General features: G+C 39.6%; 1 protein-coding gene and 2 non-coding genes across 3 annotated transcripts in view; all 3 read right to left on the bottom strand.

The window, feature by feature from the left end:
- polr1a (RNA polymerase I subunit A) overlaps positions 1–18066 on the bottom strand; it is a 76243-nt gene that overhangs the window by 9066 nt on the left and 49111 nt on the right. The window contains exons 20-27 of the mRNA XM_061979562.2: positions 17018–17176; positions 12772–12870; positions 12524–12676; positions 12349–12431; positions 10815–10980; positions 6768–6891; positions 1809–1909; positions 1522–1721 (exon numbers count right to left, since the gene is read on the bottom strand). Of these exons, the coding sequence (XP_061835546.1) occupies positions 1522–1721; positions 1809–1909; positions 6768–6891; positions 10815–10980; positions 12349–12431; positions 12524–12676; positions 12772–12870; positions 17018–17176 (1085 nt within the window). The remainder of the gene's footprint in view (positions 1–1521; positions 1722–1808; positions 1910–6767; positions 6892–10814; positions 10981–12348; positions 12432–12523; positions 12677–12771; positions 12871–17017; positions 17177–18066) is intronic.
- Positions 7164–7300, bottom strand: LOC133619070 (small nucleolar RNA SNORA5). Its single transcript, XR_009817397.1, has one exon. It is a non-coding gene; the product is annotated as a small nucleolar RNA SNORA5 (small nucleolar RNA).
- On the bottom strand, positions 16529–16667 carry LOC133619069 (small nucleolar RNA SNORA5). Its single transcript, XR_009817396.1, has one exon. It is a non-coding gene; the product is annotated as a small nucleolar RNA SNORA5 (small nucleolar RNA).

Raw genomic sequence — 18066 nt, forward strand, 5'->3', positions numbered from 1 at the left:
GCATTACAATATTTTAACCTTCTATATTAATTAATAAAAAGTAACATTGAATCTGCTAATCAATGTAATATTGAGCCTGCTAATCACTCTGTAATTGAGGACTCGACCAGAACATGTTATAAAATAATTTACACAATATCTCAGCCAGCCAGCAAAAAATTGTCTTTTCTTGTCGGGAGAACTTGCCATGGCTTTGAACCTGATATTTCCATAAGGTAGACTTTCTTTTGTCCATTTGTGCTCGCTTGTGGCTTATCAGTAGCAGGTGAACTGCAGCCAAGTTCCCCCGCTATAGCATGGCCTGAGTGTCAAAAAGGAAGTGTTCGTGTTAATCGCCCAATAAAAAAATGAGTGCCGTTATTGAAATTTATAGCTAATGCGTAATTATCACGTTAACTTTGATAGCCTAAATATGTAAGATATTCTTCTTGGACCCTTTTTTTGTTAACGCAGTCAGACAGAATGTAACGCACAACAATTTTATTGTAAAGGCTGGAAGTGTGTCGTTTTTCTAGCGCACTTGACACTGCTACATGTGGGAGATTAATATGTAAACAAAAGTTGCAATGGCTTCTTTCGCTGTTTGTATTTTCATGGTCCGCGGAGAATCGGGTGATTATATAATGCTAATAAGTCCCTCACTTTCTTTAGTTTTTGGCCCGGACGGCTTGTTGTTGGCAGCTTACGTTAACATAGTCAGTCAGGATGACACTGCTGCTGCTGAGGCTCCAAGTAGAAAGACTATCAGAGGACAATGTTTTGTGCATTTAACCAGATTATTTTACACAGCCCTATTCATTACGCCACGTCACCTGACATTTGAGGGATCGAAAATGGAGTGCTGGACAATATCGGCCTATCGAATATTAATAAGAAAGCCAATGCAAAGCAGTTCTAGTTTGTATCTGTTTGTTGGCATAAAAAGGCACAAACTACTAGAGGTGGGGGAAATAATAGATTTTTACATGCATCGCAATTCGGACATGGACGATTATAGAATCGATTAGTAATTGTCAAAATTCAACAATCGATGTATTTACTGTAAATATAGTAATGCAGACAGTTCTAAAATTTGTCTGACTGCAGTGAGCCACCTCACCGAGAGGTCCGACTAGCTCCTTTATTATCGGGCATTTATGGTCCAGTTTTGCACACATTTTAATACATTTACTAAATGTGGGAATGATTTAACTGTTTCTTATTCCAAATGAATTGTTTTTTTTAAATCACAAGTGATAAATGTTTATTTAGTTAAACGAAAATAAATGTAAAACTGTATCAATATACATAAATTAAAGATGCATCAATAATCTAATTTCAAATCAAATCGTTGCTCCTGAATCGTAATCGAATCTTGAGGTGCACAAAGATTCCCACCTCTACAAACTATCAATCCATCCATCCATTTTCTAACACTTGTCCCTCTCGGTGTCGCGGGGGGTGCTGGAGCCTACCCATTCTAAAAATGTGAAGTGCTACATATCACAGAATGTTTCATGCTCAACTTTTAGCATCACATACCTGTGGGTATCCAAGCCATGGTCACCTGTCCTGTGTTGATTCTGCAAGTATTTTTCTGTGATGTTGTGAAAGCTTTCAGAAACTGATCCAAAGCTGACATCAGGACTAAAGAGGCTCAAACTGGGCTCGGGGCAGCGGGAGGATTTCCTGATGTATTTTGAACGTGCCCCGTCATCAATAGAACGCCACTGATCTATCAGCTGAAGAGGAATACAAATTAATGTAAAACAAGGGTCACGTTTAAGACAAAAAAGAAAAGTTTACCACTGAAAAGATGAGAGGAATACCTGCAGAACAGCTGGATCTCTGCCATACCCGTTTTGTACTGCCCCTTGTTCCGGCTGCTTCAGTTTGGCCGCCTTCTTTTGGGAAAACAACAGGAATGCTCCTAAAACAACAAAACATTTCAAAGAGCTTTTTCTTTGAATTGTACAATTATCGCATTAACTATCATTTCAAAAAATATAAACAGTTATGCCAAAGGTGGAAGACTCCAAAAATTCTAACAAAACTAAGTTAAAATGTGTCTCCAAAGAAAATTAAAACCGACGTGGCTTTTCCCCCCTTTGTTGGGAGCGTGGCTTAGACCACGTGACCAATGAAATCACAAACGCTTTAAAAAAAAATTAAATAAACGAAAGTTTGCCCACATCATATCTGGACCGCCATTTTTGTAGTCCTAAAGCCACCCGCCATTTTTGTAGTGCAATTTTAATTTTACCAGAACTATGTCAGTGTGATTAATGATCCTTATTGGTGTCATCTAACAAGAGTTGTTTCTTCTCCTTTTTTTAAAGAGCTTCAATGTTTAATCCACCATTTCTTAAATGACACTGAGTATTACGTTATGAAATGTTTGAGTTTTCTTTCATAGAAGCCAAAACAGGTTGCCATGGGCACCTATTGCTTGGATTTACAGGACGTCAGGTCTGGCTCACGTTCGGCTCATTAAATATGCATGGTGGTTAAGCCAGAGTGTGTTTTCAATGGGTACAAGGCACCATTTAGCCTTCCTCGAACAAGAATGCCCTATGATTGCGTTTTTTTCAGCTGTACGAACAGTTCAAACCGCGAAAAGGATAAATGTTTCTTCAGAATTCCTCGAGAGATAATCAAAAAGGGCGCAAGAATGCAAGATTTTACGAAACGACAACGAGAAAAGTAGCACGCACACTGCAAAAACTCAGTGTTCAAAAACAAGAAAGAAAATTACAAAAATTAGTTGTTTTTTTATTTGAACCAAGCAAAATTATCTGCCAATATTACAAGAAAAGTTGGCTTGTCAAGACTTTCCAAAACAAGTAGGATTAGCTAACCTCAATGAACCCCAAAATACCTTAAAATAAGTATATTCTCACTAATAACAACTGTACTAGTATATGAGTACGTATTTTCTATTGTTTCATTGAAAATAAAACAGCAAAGTCCATTTGGCTGTAATCTGTTTTAATATGACACACAATTGTGTCAAAGTCATGATTTTTTTTTTTATATACTTGAAATAAGAAATTATTACTTTAAAAAAGTAGTTTTATACTTGTGAGTGTTGATTATGACAGCTTTGCAACAGTTGATATTCTAGTTTCAAGCATGTTTTACTCAATATAGGTCATAAAATCTCAGCAACAGCTGTAATATCTTACTGAGATAATTTAGGACCAAAACTCTCAAAACAAGTACAAACCCCGTTTCCATATGAGTTGGGAAATTGTGTTAGATGTAAATATAAATGGAATACAATGATTTGCAAATCATTTTCAACCCATATTCAGTTAAATATGCTACAAAGACACCATATTTGATGTTCAAACTGATAAACATTTTTTTTTGCAAATAATCATTAACTTTAGAATTTGATGCCAGCAACACGTGACAAAGAAGTTGGGAAAGGTGGCAATAAATACTGATAAAGTTAAGGAATGCTCATCAAACACTTATTTGGAACACCCCACAGGTGTGCAGGCTAATTGGGAACAGGTGGGTGCAATGATTGGGTATAAAAACAGCTTCCCAAAAAATGCTCAGTCTTTCACAAGAAAGGATGGGGCGAGGTACACCCCTTTGTCCACAAGTGCGTGAGCAAATAGTCACAGTTTAAGAACAACGTTTCTCAAAGTGCAATTGCAAGAAATTTAGGGATTTCAACATCTACGGTCCATAATATCAAAAGGTTCAGAGAATCTGGAGAAATCATTCCACGTAAGCGGCATGGCCGGAAACCAACATTGAATGACCGTGACCTTCGATCCCTCAGACGGCACTGTAAAAACCGACATCAATCTCTAAAGGATATCACCACATGGGCTCAGGAACACTTCAGAAAACCACTGTCACTAAATACAGTTCATCGCTACATCTGTAAGTGCAAGTTAAAGCTCTACTATGCAAAGTGAAAGCCATTTATCAACGACATCCAGAAACGCCGCTGGCTTCTCTGGGCCTGAGATCATCTAAGATGGACTTATGCAAAGTGGAAAAGTGTTCTGTGGTCTGACGAGACCACATTTCAAATTGTTTTTGGAAATATCGACGCAAAGTTCAAAAGCCAGCATCTGTAATGGTATGGGGGTGCATTAGTGCCCAAGGCATGGGTAACTTACACATCTGTGAAGGCACCATTAATGCTGAAAGGTACATACAGGTTTTGGAACAACATATGCTGCCATCTAAGCACTATCTTTTTCATTGACGCCCCTGCTTATTTCAGCAAGACAATGCCAAGCCACATTCAGCACGTGTTACAACAGCGTGGTTTCGTAAAAAAAAGAGTGCGGGTACTTTCCTGGCCCGCCTGCAGTCCAGACCTGTCTCCCATCGAAAATGTGTGGCGCATTATGAAGCGTAAAATACGACAGCGGAGACCCCGGACTGTTGAACGACTGAAGCTCTACATAAAACAAGAATGGGAAACAATTCCACTTTCAAAGCTTCAACAATTACTTTCCTCAGTTCCCGTTTGAGTATTGTTAAAAGAAAAGGCCATGTAACACAGTGGTGAACATGCCCTTTCCCAACTACTTTGGCACGTGTTGCAGCCATGAAATTCTAAGTTAATTATTATTTGCAAAAAAAAAAAAATAAAGTTTATGAGTTTGAACATCAAATATCTTGTCTTTGTAGTGCATTCAATTGAATATGGGTTGAAAAGGATTTGCAAATCATTGTATTCCGTTTATATTTACATCTAACACAATTTCCCAACTCATATGGAAATGGGGTTTGTAAAACACTCTAGGGCTGCAGCTAACGATTATTTTTCTCGATTAATTGGTTAATCTATAGATTATTTTTTCGATTAATCTATAGATTATTTTTCCTTTTACCGATTTTTTTTTTAATTTAAAATGAAGAGGAAAAAATAAATGTAGGCCAGTTTTTTCAAAAGGCATGGCTTTTATTTACAAAAAAAAAAGTATGGCCACTAGTCAGTCAACATTGACAACAACATGACAAAATATTCTGTAACAATGTAAACATTTAAAACTTTTAACATTTAACAAAATTAAAAGTAGCTTATTTGCTTTTTAATGTGCAAATATAAAAGTAAACATCCAGTGCAAATCTTAATATTCTGGAATAGTATAAGCATTTCAAAAGTAAAAGTATTGCTTATTTTGCTTTAAAATGTGCAAAAATAAAGATAAACATCCAATACAAAAAAGTGCAAAACGGAAATATTCTGTAACAAGTGTAAACATTTCAACAAAAGTAAAAGTATTGCTTATTTGCTAAAATGTGCAAAAATAAAGCTAAACATCCAATACAAAAAAGTGTACAGTGTAAACATTTCAACAAAAGTAAAAGTATTGCTTATTTTGCTTAATAACACAACAATGATAGTATGATTAAAGTGAAAGTTAATTGTTCGTTTGTACATAGTATATGTAACTGTTAATGTTGTAAAAGGTATTTGCACAACTAATTAACGTTAGCGTTTGTGACACGTCTTGTGCCGTGGGGTTCTTTCAGGACCGACAGACTGAACGCCAGACGGCTTTGCCAGGTTTACAATCTTTTAATTTTACACAAAGTCTTTTCTCTTCCAACTGCGCGGATCGCGCACCTGGGCACGATTGCGGCGTCGCTCCCGGCGCGCCCCGCCTCGCCGCTCGCTCGCCGCCGCCGCTCCACAGCGTTAAAGAGGAGCGCGTCTTTGTAAACACTGAACAGGCACGCCAAACGCGCCTCTCAGAGCGAAACGGTGCTTTAGTTTATGAATTTACAACGCAGATACAAATGACACATTCATGTTTTTGTGTAATAATGACAACGTATACGCACGCGGACGATTGACTTGTTGATGGTGATGGCAAGAACGCTGTCGGGGGTTTTCTTTTCAAATGTTCGTTCATAGCCGTTGTGCTGCTATGATAGGCCATTTCCGCTCGACACAGTGTGCATACAACAACATTATTAGACCGTTTATTGAAATACTCCCACACTTTTGACGACTTTTGGCGTGCTTTTTTCCCCTCGCTCGCATCGTCTGCTTTGCGCTCCGCCATGACAGTAAAGTAGTGTGACGTAAATATGCGACGCGCCGACGCACAAAAACGGCGTCGACGTATTTACGTAACCGATGACGACTACGTCGACGCGTCGTTTCAGCCTTAAAACACTCTAACATAAAATCTGCTATGTGAGAAGAATTATCTTATTAGACAGAAAATAAGCAAATATCACCCTTATTTGAGATATTTAATCTTACTTAGATTTCAGTTTTTGCAGTGCACTCGAGTCCAAGGGAGCAGAGTCGAAGAATGCACGAGTTTTAAGTGGTCACTCCGTTAAAGGTTTGTTTGATATACTTTTAACGTTTAGTGTTTCCCATTGAAGTGTTATCTTAATATTATTTGTATTTCTTAAAACACATTTTTGCTACGAGTGTTTCGTAATGCACCAACTCGGCAAGTCTAAATTAAATAAATCAAATGTGAGCAAAACCTTAAAAGGGTAAGCTTTTAACAAAGGCAGCAATCATAAATTAAGTTTTCAGCACATACACAATGTTGACATTTATAGTTATATTTTCATAAAGGCAGGAAAAACACGTGCACCCATAAACGGCACATATGTGCAACAACAACAACAAAAATGGCTGTCGATGCGAAGTAAATCCTGGAATGCAACCTTGCCAGAGCAAAAACGATGCATATTTATCAGGGGGAAAGTCTTAATACCAATGTCCTAGTAATGGCATAAACAGTCAAGTTCACAGCAGGTAAATGTGGACGTTAGTTGTGTACCTCTACGGGGACAAGCCAGATCTCTCTTTGCTTTCCAGCGTTGAATTGCTGCAAAATGCTGATGGGCACTCTGTACGTCCAGGCGTGCTAACACCGCATCCAAGCCCTGGGATCTCCTTATCACCTACATCAGCAGCAGCACATGCTTAGTCTCACTTTTAGGTATACCGGTACTAAAGTTAAAAGTAAGGGATTAACTTAAGTGTGTTATCTAAAAATATAGCACAATTTACAATAAGAATTATATCGTCTTGCTGGCTTTATCACAATATTTCGATCACGCTTCAATTACATACGGTAAATGGAAATCAAATTTGCATCAGAACAGTACCAAAATCTCAAATAATGGCAGCAACAATACAGACTTGAGAGCATACATCTTTTTTAAGCAATACAGTTTGTGTGTAGTACATATGTATTCCCAAAGGCTGTATAAGCGCACAATGGAGCACATTTACAACACTTTTACTGTGGCAGCCATTTTGGCCAGTGTTACCCACTGAGGAGGATGCACTGAATTTGACAAAGCTGCCATTGTTAATTTTCTCATCTACTCCAAAGTCAAATTAGGTTTTAAAAGGGAACCGCACTTTTTGCTAATTTTGTCTATCATTCACATTCCTTATGTAAGACAAGAACATATGTTTTAATGCATTGTAACTTGTAAATGGATGTTGGCAAAAATCAACTAACAATCCAGCTAATGGAATTTGTTCTATTCCGCCTACAAAACAGTGATCCCCAACCACCGGTCCGTGACGCATTTGCTACTGGGCCACAGAGAAACATTAAATAATTAATAAATGACTGCATTTTCTCCGACTTAACTTTCGCCTGTCCCACAACACACACCTATAAGCTTTTTTATAGATGTACAACAAAACTCCTTATAGGAAGTTGCCATTTGTTATATTTGCTATAACTTTGCGACATGATACAATGCACATTAATGAACATATAAAATATAAATGTGACAGATTGTAGCCAAAGGCTGATTTCCATCTGCACCTGCTGGGGACTCATCTCATTGCAAAAAAGCCCAGGGCTCCCACTAATTCAGCGTTATAGTGAGTTGTATTTTTCATGCACTTATTTTTGCTGTATTTTTCTGGCACAAGTGGAAAACCGGTCCCTGAAAATAATGCCTACGGTACATTAAACCGGGCCGTGTTGCAAAAAAGGTTGGGAACCACTGCTCTAAAAAACATCCAAAAGCCTCCATAATCGTTTTATGTACACACTGCAAGCATATGTTGTAATGTTGTCACAGGCACATTCATAATAACATGCAATATACAGTATTTTGCTCATTTTAAGCATACGGCGGAGTATTAATTTCACAGATCTGTGTGGCTCGAATGGTAGAGTGGCCGTGCCAGCAACTTGATGGTTGCAGGTTTGATTACATCTTCCACCATCCTAATCATGGCTATTGTGTCTTGGGCAAGACATTTCAGCCACCTTGCTCCCAGTGGTATCTACACTGGTGTATGAATGTGCAGGACTCCCTTGAAAAAGAGATTCTTAATTTCAATTAGGAATTTCCTGGGTAAATAAAGGTTTAAAAAAATATAATTAAATAAATAAAAAAAGACTCCAAACAATGTTGATCATTTCCTTCAAATACAACAATTATACTTAATCATGGCAGACTTCATAAGAGACAAAGACTACTTTGGGACAAATTATGATCCATAAGAAGGGCTGCACGATCTTCAGAAAAAACCTCATTGCAATTTTTCTCTCCAAAATTTCGATTGCGATTTGATTTGCGATTTTTATATTTTATACATATAAATGCATAAAACAGTGAAAATACTTTAAGGAAGACATGTTACTTTTAGACTGTCTGTCAACATATTCTTGTCTCAAGGTGCCACACAATAGAACAATATGCAATAATGTACATTGAAATATATTTGGCTTTATGCAGACAGACTCAACGCTTTAATAATAATAAACATTTAAAAGGATATACTTTTTTTTCCATTACCGGTACTGTAGAATTGTTTACCAATGTACTGTAATTGGAAGGTAAATAATGTAGTTATCCTAAATAATAATTTAAAAAAAATTAACTCATCTCTGTAAGCACAAATTAAACTTGCATACATACTTAAATACATTTTGAACGAATAGGGGGGCAGTGTCCATGTGCTTCCTGTAGGTGTAAGCTAACGGTCTTGCTCTCCGCCCACCAAGACAAAACATTGTGAATAACTGGCCTCACTCTGTTAAGTTAATTCTATTGTTAAATAAACACGCTCAGGTGCGCAGGGCGATGCACAAAGTGAGACCTCTTTTTCCCTGTTTGAGGCAGGGGGGGTAAAGCTCAATTCAAATGCCCCCCTTGTTTTTGCCCTGCCTCCTTAGTTTTGCGTGCTCACGTCAATAAAGAGGCGTTCGAATTATCCGTCCGGTGGGGGGGAAAGGCGAAGTACCTCCCTCGAAGCGAAGTGAGCTCGCAGACCTCCTTGCACTATCGAGTGCGAGGAGAAAAATGGCAGACCAGAAACCCAGAGAAGTGTACAAACGTAAGTAATAGGCATAATTAATTATGTTTATAAGGACACTGGTGGTTTTAGTCAGACTTCAAACCTTTGCTACTGCACGTAAATATTGGCTTCAAACAAATACACAATGAAACACATTTGGCCTTACGACACTGCTGGCAAACGGCAAGGGTTGATGATGTAGCGAGACACGAGCAACGTCCATATGCATAAGGACATTTTTGCAATACTTTGCCATCGCACTAGACGCTAGAGCCAAAAGAGAGGGTTGAGTAGAAAAGGGGAGGTGGAGGAGTGAGAATTTGAATTGAGCCTAAGAAAACAAACACACACGGACATACCAATTTATCGATGCCGGCAAAGTATTTCAACTTCCTTTTCATTTATTGATTGATTGACTATCGGCCTATGCCAAGTCACCATTAAAACTTTTTCCAAGGAGCAAGTGGTGTTTTGTTATTAGTGTACTGGCTGCCTCCACTGCAGCGCACATAAACCTGCTGTTTCGTTGAACACTTTTGATTGGCCAGGAGGCAAAGCCCGCAAGGCTCAACAATTCTGATTGTCGAGCAAGTCGGTTGACAGCAGAGAAAAAAAAAACTGCGCCTCTTGCGGTTATTTATCGCACTAATTAAAACCTCAATGTTGATTTGATGTCGATTAAACGTGCAGCCCTATCCAGAACCTTATCTTCTTGAGCCTGAATATAAGGAAGATGAGATGGATGGATGTAGCTACAAGTTTTAAAAGCTGTGAGCGAAACAGATCGAGCTTTAGTGGAACACTAAGCATCTTGCAGCAGTACAGCTAAGTGCTGAAAAAGAAGCACAAACAATAAACATGATAAAACAACAACTTTCTGTACAATGTCTGCTCTCAGTGGGATGCCGACTGATAGGATGTTCCTATCTTCCTGTTTTGATGAAGAATCATCATAATAGTCATGCAGGTTAAAATAAAAAGATGCTGCAAAATGAGCATCTTTTTCGCAATCTTGTTATACAAGTTGGATGTGTAAGTTGACCAACTTCTCGGTTTATGGCTGATACCTTATCCTATCCAGGTGAGAGGCATAATTTATAATCTGGAATTAACTTTTACCAACTCAGACGCAGCAGCAGCCCAGTATGTCAATACTGTAGCTGCATAAGTTAGTTAGCTCGCTTTGATCACTGTGCCACTACAAATAGTTTGCATTAACGGTTATAATAACAAAATCGCTAATACTTGGTTAATATTCAGATCACAAGATGAAAATGGAGTATTATTCGCAGTTTTTGAATGTTTTTTTAAAAGTGGGTTTAAGGGTGTAATAGTGTACTACCATTAGCTGCATTATTATTCACCTCATACTTGTCGTATTTTATGAATTAGAATGCATAAAAAAGTAAAACATATGTGTTTTGTCTTACATAGGGATTGTGAATGATAAGCAAAATTCCAAAAAAAGTACAGTTCCCCTTTAAACCACTAATAAGTTATGGATTTAAAGCACTTACTGAAGGGCATTTTTATTGGAGAACCTGGCATTTACCTCCAAGTTGTCCTCTATGAAGGGAAACTGTCTTTCCTGCAGGAACTGCGTCTTGGAGATATCCAATCCATCTTCACCGTACAGGAATTGAACCACAGAGCCATCACTGTCCCTCACCGTCAGATCATACTGTACCACCAAACCCTCCAGGTGCTTTATAACACACCTACAGAGGAAGCAAGATAATGAGTAAATTACATAAATAATATGATTACATTACATTACATGATAGGGGTGTCTTGATACAAGTTTTTCCACTTCTGATACAATACTGATATTGGAGCCTTGAGTATTGGCCGATACAGATATTGATTCAATATGATATCAGCAAGAATCATACTTGTATTATTTTATTGTGTGGAATGTTAAAAAAAAGACTTGATCAAGTAAAATTAGTCAAACACTGAACAATAGTAGGTATGTAAAACAGTAACAGTATTATTAACAGTCTGAAATGGGCTCATGCTGTCTTTAAGTTGAAGTGTAGTGGTAATTGTTTTTCTGCAACACCAAGTGGCCACAATATAGCCTCTCATGTTTACATTTATAAATATATTGACTAAAATAAAATAAAATAAATGGTGTGTGCTTTTTGGAAGACATTTAGATGTTCAAATCAAATCAAACTACCGTATTTTTCGGAGTATAAGTCGCTCCGGAGTATAAGTCGCAACGGCCGAAAATGCATAATAAAGAAGGAAAAAAACATGTAAGTCGCAATGGAGTATAAATCGCATTTTTAGGGGAAATTTATTTGATAAAACCCAACACCAAGAATAGACATTTCAAAGGCAATTTAAAATAAATAAAGAATAGTGAACAACAGGCTGAATTAGTGTACGTTATATGAGGCATAACCAACTGAGAACGTGCCTGGTATGTTAACGTAACATATTATGGTAAGAGTCATTCAAATAACTATAACATATAGAACATGCTATACGTTTACCAAACAATCTGTCACTCCTAATCGCTACATCCCATGAAATCTTATACGTCTAGTTTCTTACGTAAATGAACTAAATAATATTATTTGATATTTTACGGTATTGTGTTAATAATTTCACACATAAGTCGCTCCTGAGTATAAGTCGCACCCCCGGCCAAACTGAAAAAAACTGCGACTTATAGTCCGAAAAATACGGTATTTCTATAGCACTTTTCATGCACGGGCAAGTGGCAAACAAAGTGCTATACAAAACAAAACAAACAAGAAAATAATAAAAGAAGAGACAAAAACACACATTCACACACATGCACAGCACTTTTGACAATAACAAAGCAAAAAAAAACCATGGCATAACTGACTGTCCAGCTTTGCACAAGTAAACACACTGCATGACAATTGCAGCACATCGCTTATATTGGAGATTTACATTCAGATGCAAACCGATATAATCCCATACTTTTTTTTTGACGATATCCAAACGATATCCAATTTAAATATCAAATCGAGATACCCCTAATAAATAATCAAATATAATGTCACAGAAGCTCAGCTGTGGATGTATGTATTTTTGAGGCTTTGGGTTACCTCTGCAGGTAACCTGATCTAGAAGTTTTTACAGCAGTGTCCACCAGTCCTTCTCGGCCAGCCATGCAGTGGAAGAAAAATTCCTGAAAATTAACATCCATAAGCTATAAAGTTAACACTATAATATAAAATAACTTGCAGTGTTTTGTCCTAAAATTTAAGTGCACGTACACACCTGTGGTTTAATGCCTGTAAGGAACCTTCCGGAAACAAACCCCCCAGCACCGGGTGCTGGGTCATAGGGCTGGAAACAGGGCAAAGACTTTCCAGAAGGCATCAGTGGAGGTCTACGGCCCTCTAACTCAATCTGACCTAATAGACAGGAGATCTAACACATACACACAAATCATGATGCTGTGTGAATATTTGAGCAGTGAATCAGCTAATTTGCAAATCTCATTTAAAGCAGCAATGTAGGGATACCTGCATGGTGTTGACAGTAGATCCCTTGGCACCTGATTGCACCATCAGCTGGAGGTTGTTGTCTGGGAAAGAGGTGTGAAGGCCAGCTGGCATACAAACCTAGGAAAGGCACAGGATAGGTTGTCTTCATACGAATTATGAATCCCAGGTAGACCTACGCAATAAAATGGATTTTATCGAACAACTCAAGTTTTTTGGTTGCAGACGATTCAAGAAAATAAAGTCAATGTTTTTCTCTTTTTGCTCCTGCACATTATTTCCCAAAAAAAGCTTCCATAGCTTAGGCCCTCCCTGTTATTTTCTTAATAGAGATTCACACACACAGCAACAACATGGTTACTGCAAACGCAAAAAAAATCAAGAAGCTTGTCCCAAAGAAAAGAATAGTGTCATCAGTGGTTTGGAATTGCGACAAGGCATAGAATAAGCGACTGTGCGCTGCAAAGTTTGTTTAAAAAAAGGCAACAACAAAACAAACTTATTCTAGTATATGAAAAAGAGTGGGGAAAATGCAACTCTTTACAAGATGAAAAAGCCTGTGACAACGAACAAACTCCTGCTCAAAAAGCAGCTTACTGTGGTGAAAATATTTACTCAATGTACCATGTATGGTAAGAATGGAATACGATGGAGCGCGATCATTTAAGCGGTCGCTCTGCACCAAAATAAAGATGTGGTGCACTATGCCCTTAAAAACAGCAGAAAAGCCTAAGTTTATCCGCTTACTGAAACTATAAAGCCCTCTCAATGTTGGAGTTTATTATTTATTTGCAAACAATGTGCAATGCTATGTTTTTGTTTCTGCACAGTGCAAGATAATATATATATACACATACATACATATATATCATACATACATACATACTAGAGATGCGCGGATAGGCAATTATTTCATCCGCAACCGCATCACAAAAGTCGTCAACCATCCGCCATCCACCCGATCTAACATTTAATCAGAACTGCACCCGTCCGCACCCGCCCGTTGTTATATATCTAATATAGACGATGCAAGGCATTAGTGAGGTTATAAAGCTTTTGCCTGTTAAAGAAAGGAGACACCAGTGCGCAATCATCTGGGAGCCGCGCTGAGCGCACCTCCAAGCGCGTGGAGGTGCGATGTCCCTCGCACCCGCGGCGGCTCCACCCGGGCTCGCGCCGGAGGCTTCAGCGCGCACCGCGGCGGCCATCCTACTCGTCGCGGCCTAGCCCTCGCGACTCTCGCTGCCGGCGACGGCCGGGTATGGGCCCGACGCTCCAGCGCCATCCATTTTCAGGGCTAGTTGATTCGGCAGGTGGGTTGTTACACACTCCTTAGCGGGTTCCGACTTCCATGGCCACCGTCCACCGCGGAGTGACCCCTGTTACGCGCCCCCGGCAACGGGGGTGGCGGGCAGGTAAGCTGCGCGGGCGGAGCGCGCGGAGTGACCCCTGTTACGAGCCCCCGGCCACGGGGGTGGCGGGCAGGTAAGCTGCTTACCTGCTGCGCGTGACGCCGGCCGCGGCAAAGGCGGGGTGTCGGTGCGGTGGGCGCGGTGGTGACCCTGGACGTGCGTCGGGCCCTTCTCGCGGATCACCTCAGCTACGGCTCCCGGTGGGGCCCTCTCGCGGGAAGGGGCCTCGGTCCCGGACCCCGGCGAGGCGTCCCTTCTCTGCTCCGTAAAAGTGTCCATCTCTTTTTTTTCTTCTTCTTCTGTTGTGGCATATGCTGCAGGTGCCTGCTCGTTTTTCGTATGTGGGTAACAACATTTAACTATGTATATATATTTCCGAATTGGTTTAACTGCCACCCGCCTGAATCTATTTTAAATCTAATTTTTTTAAATTTCAACTGCCCGACCCGACCCGCGGATAAAATCTTTTTTTTTTTTTTTTTTCAACGGCCCGATCCGCGGATAATCCGCGGACTCCGCGGTTGTGTCCGCAAACCGCGCATCTCTAAAAAGAACAAATTTACAAAAAAATTAAATTTGCTCAAAGTAAGAGTACCGTATTTTCCGCACTATAAGGCGCACCTAAAAACCACAATTTTTCTCAAAAGCTGACAGTGCGCCTAATAACCCGGTGCGCTTTATTACGATTCATTTTCATAAAGTTTCGGTCTCGCAACTTCGGTAAACAGCCGCCATCTTTTTTCCCGGTAGAACAGGAAGCGCTTCTTCTTCTACGCAAGCAACCGCCAAGGAAAGCACCCGCCCCCATAGAACAGGAAGCGCTTCACCCGCCCCCATAGAAAAGGAAGCGCTTCACCCGCCCCCGGAAGAAGAAGAAAAAACGCGCGGATATCACCGTACGTTTCATTTCCTGTTTACATCTGTAAAGACCACAAAATGGCTCCTACTAAACGATCCGGGTCATAAAAAGACGCAATCTCTCCATCCGCACACGGATTACTACCGTATTTCACAGCAACTGAACCGCACTGTGGAACGGGAGCACGTACGGTGAATATTCGCTCCACAGGGAATGAGAAGTCATCCTTCACTGTGGTTCTAGCTTGCCATGCTAACTTCCACTCATGGTGATATTCAAAAGGAAGACCTTGCCAAAAGAGACCTTTCCAGCCGGCGTCATCATAAAAGCTAACTCGAAGGGATGGATGGATGAAGAAAAGATGAGCGAGTGGTTAAGGGAAGTTTACGCGAAGCGGCCGGGTGGCTTTTTTCACGCTGCTCCGTCCATGTTGATATATGACTCTATGCGCGCCCACATCACAGATGGTGTCAAAAAACAAGTGAAGCACACAAATACAACACTCGCCGTCATTCCGGGTGGATTAACCAAAGAACTCCAACCGCTGGATATTGGTGTCAACAGGGCATTCAAATCACGACTGCGAACTGCGTGGGAAAAATGGATGACCGAAGGCGAACACACCTTCACTAAGACGGGCAGACAACGCCGGACAACATACGCCAACATCTGCCAGTGGATTGTAAATGCCTGGGCAGATATTTCTGTCACAACTGTGGTCCGAGCTTTCCGGAAGGCAGGATTCACAGAACTGCTGCACAACAACAGCGACACTGAATCCGATGATTTCGAAGAGACGGAGCCCGCCATTTTGGAAGCCACGCTAGCGCAACTTTTCAATTCGGACACCGAAGACGAAGAATTCGAAGGATTTACCGGTACGAATGAAGAATAACTTCAGAAAGTGAGCGCTATGTTTATTTTGTGTGTTGTGTGTTGTGACATTAACGTTCGAGCAACATTACCGGTATGTTGCTATTGCTCTACACCATTTTGAATTTTACTATGTTTGTGATTGCACATTTGTACATTTTGGGACAGAGTTGTTAGAACGCTGGTTTTCAATATATTATTAAAGTTTGACTGAACTATCTGACTGTTTTTTTGACATTCACTTTAGCGCAGCGTTTTTTTGACATTCACTTTAGCGCAGCGTAGGCGCGGCTTTTAGTCCGGGGCGGCTTATTGGTGGACAAAATTATGAAATATGTAATTCATAGAAGGTGCGGCTAATAATCCGGTGCGCCTTATAGTGCGGAAAATACGGTAAGAGTAAAAGTCTCCTGTAAACTACTAGTTTTTGATCAAATAAAAGTGAACCTTGCTTTTGAATGATCTCTGTCATTTGTATTTATTGGTTTCTTTAAAAAGTGTTGGGGTGGCAGGATAGTATTTTTTTCCTTTTTATATCGGGAGACTTTTAGGCTATATTGCCAAAGGCCTATACCCAGGTAAAAAATAACAAAAAATACAAGTGTCCACTTTAGTTCATCTCTGTAGACTCAATAAGTGTGTGTAGTACATATATTAATGCCCAAGGGCCATGTTGGAGCACAATGGGGCCCATGAACTACACTTTTAATGTAGCAGCCATTTTGGCCAGTGACATCCATTGTGGAAGATGCACTGAATTTGACAAGGCTGCAATATTTTACAATGCTGCATTAAGCATTAACACAACTAACTGACCAAAGGTTCCCCTTTGTCAGTTCAGTCAACATTTTCTAGATTTGACAAAACATGTATGCATGCTAATACTGTACAGGTATGCCTGTAAATGTTATTGTAAAAACAAATTTCCGATGTGTAAGTGCATAACATAGGGTTTCAGAGTATAAAAGAATGGGCTCTTTTTTTTTCTTTTTTTTTTTACATTTTTATGTGTGCGTGTATTATTTCATCCATCATTTTTGTTAAGTAAGTAGTGAGCATTTACTGTGATGAATGACACAATGGTGGCGATAGTACTCCAATTTTATAAATGTTGACAGACTACCTTATTAATTTCATTGTTGACTTGGTTGGCCACTTCTTTGAATTTGTGGTCAGCAATGCTGAAGTCTCCCTGGTCGGGGTTGAGGTGAGCATCCTGCCAGCGGCTCTTAGCTTCTGCTTCATCTACGTTAGCAGGGAGGTTGAATGCAGCCTGGAGGGCCTGAAATACAAAAAACATAAGTTACTGATGAGGACCAAATATTGTTGCAGTCACTGAACATGCTTTAAATCAGGGTTGTCCAAACATTTTGGCTTAAATTTGACCGGGGGGGCCGAGAGTACATACATATAACATAAAAGTAAAATACAAAAATATATATAAATACACATACACACTACATACATACATATATATATATATATGACATACACACACTACATACATACATATATATATATATATACACACACACACACACACACACACACACATATATATACATATATATACACAGGTAAAAGCCAGTAAATTAGAATATTTTGAAAAACTTGATTTATTTCAGTAATTGCATTCAAAAGGTGTAACTTGTACATTATATTTATTCATTGCACACAGACTGATGCATTCAAATGTTTATTTCATTTAATTTTGATGATTTGAAGTGGCAACAAATGAAAATCCAAAATTCCGTGTGTCACAAAATTAGAATATTACTTAAGGCTAATACAAAAAAGGGATTTTTAGAAATGTTGGCCAACTGAAAAGTATGAAAATGAAAAATATGAGCATGTACAATACTCAATACTTGGTTGGAGCTCCTTTTGCCTCAATTACTGCGTTAATGCGGCGTGGCATGGAGTCGATGAGTTTCTGGCACTGCTCAGGTGTTATGAGAGCCCAGGTTGCTCTGATAGTGGCCTTCAACTCTTCTGCGTTTTTGGGTCTGGCATTCTGCATCTTCCTTTTCACAATACCCCACAGATTTTCTATGGGGCTAAGGTCAGGGGAGTTGGCGGGCCAATTTAGAACAGAAATACCATGGTCCGTAAACCAGGCACGGGTAGATTTTGCGCTGTGTGCAGGCGCCAAGTCCTGTTGGAACTTGAAAT

The sequence above is a fragment of the Nerophis lumbriciformis genome, linkage group LG19 (genome assembly GCF_033978685.3).
Source record: "Nerophis lumbriciformis linkage group LG19, RoL_Nlum_v2.1, whole genome shotgun sequence".
NCBI lineage: Eukaryota > Metazoa > Chordata > Actinopteri > Syngnathiformes > Syngnathidae > Nerophis > Nerophis lumbriciformis.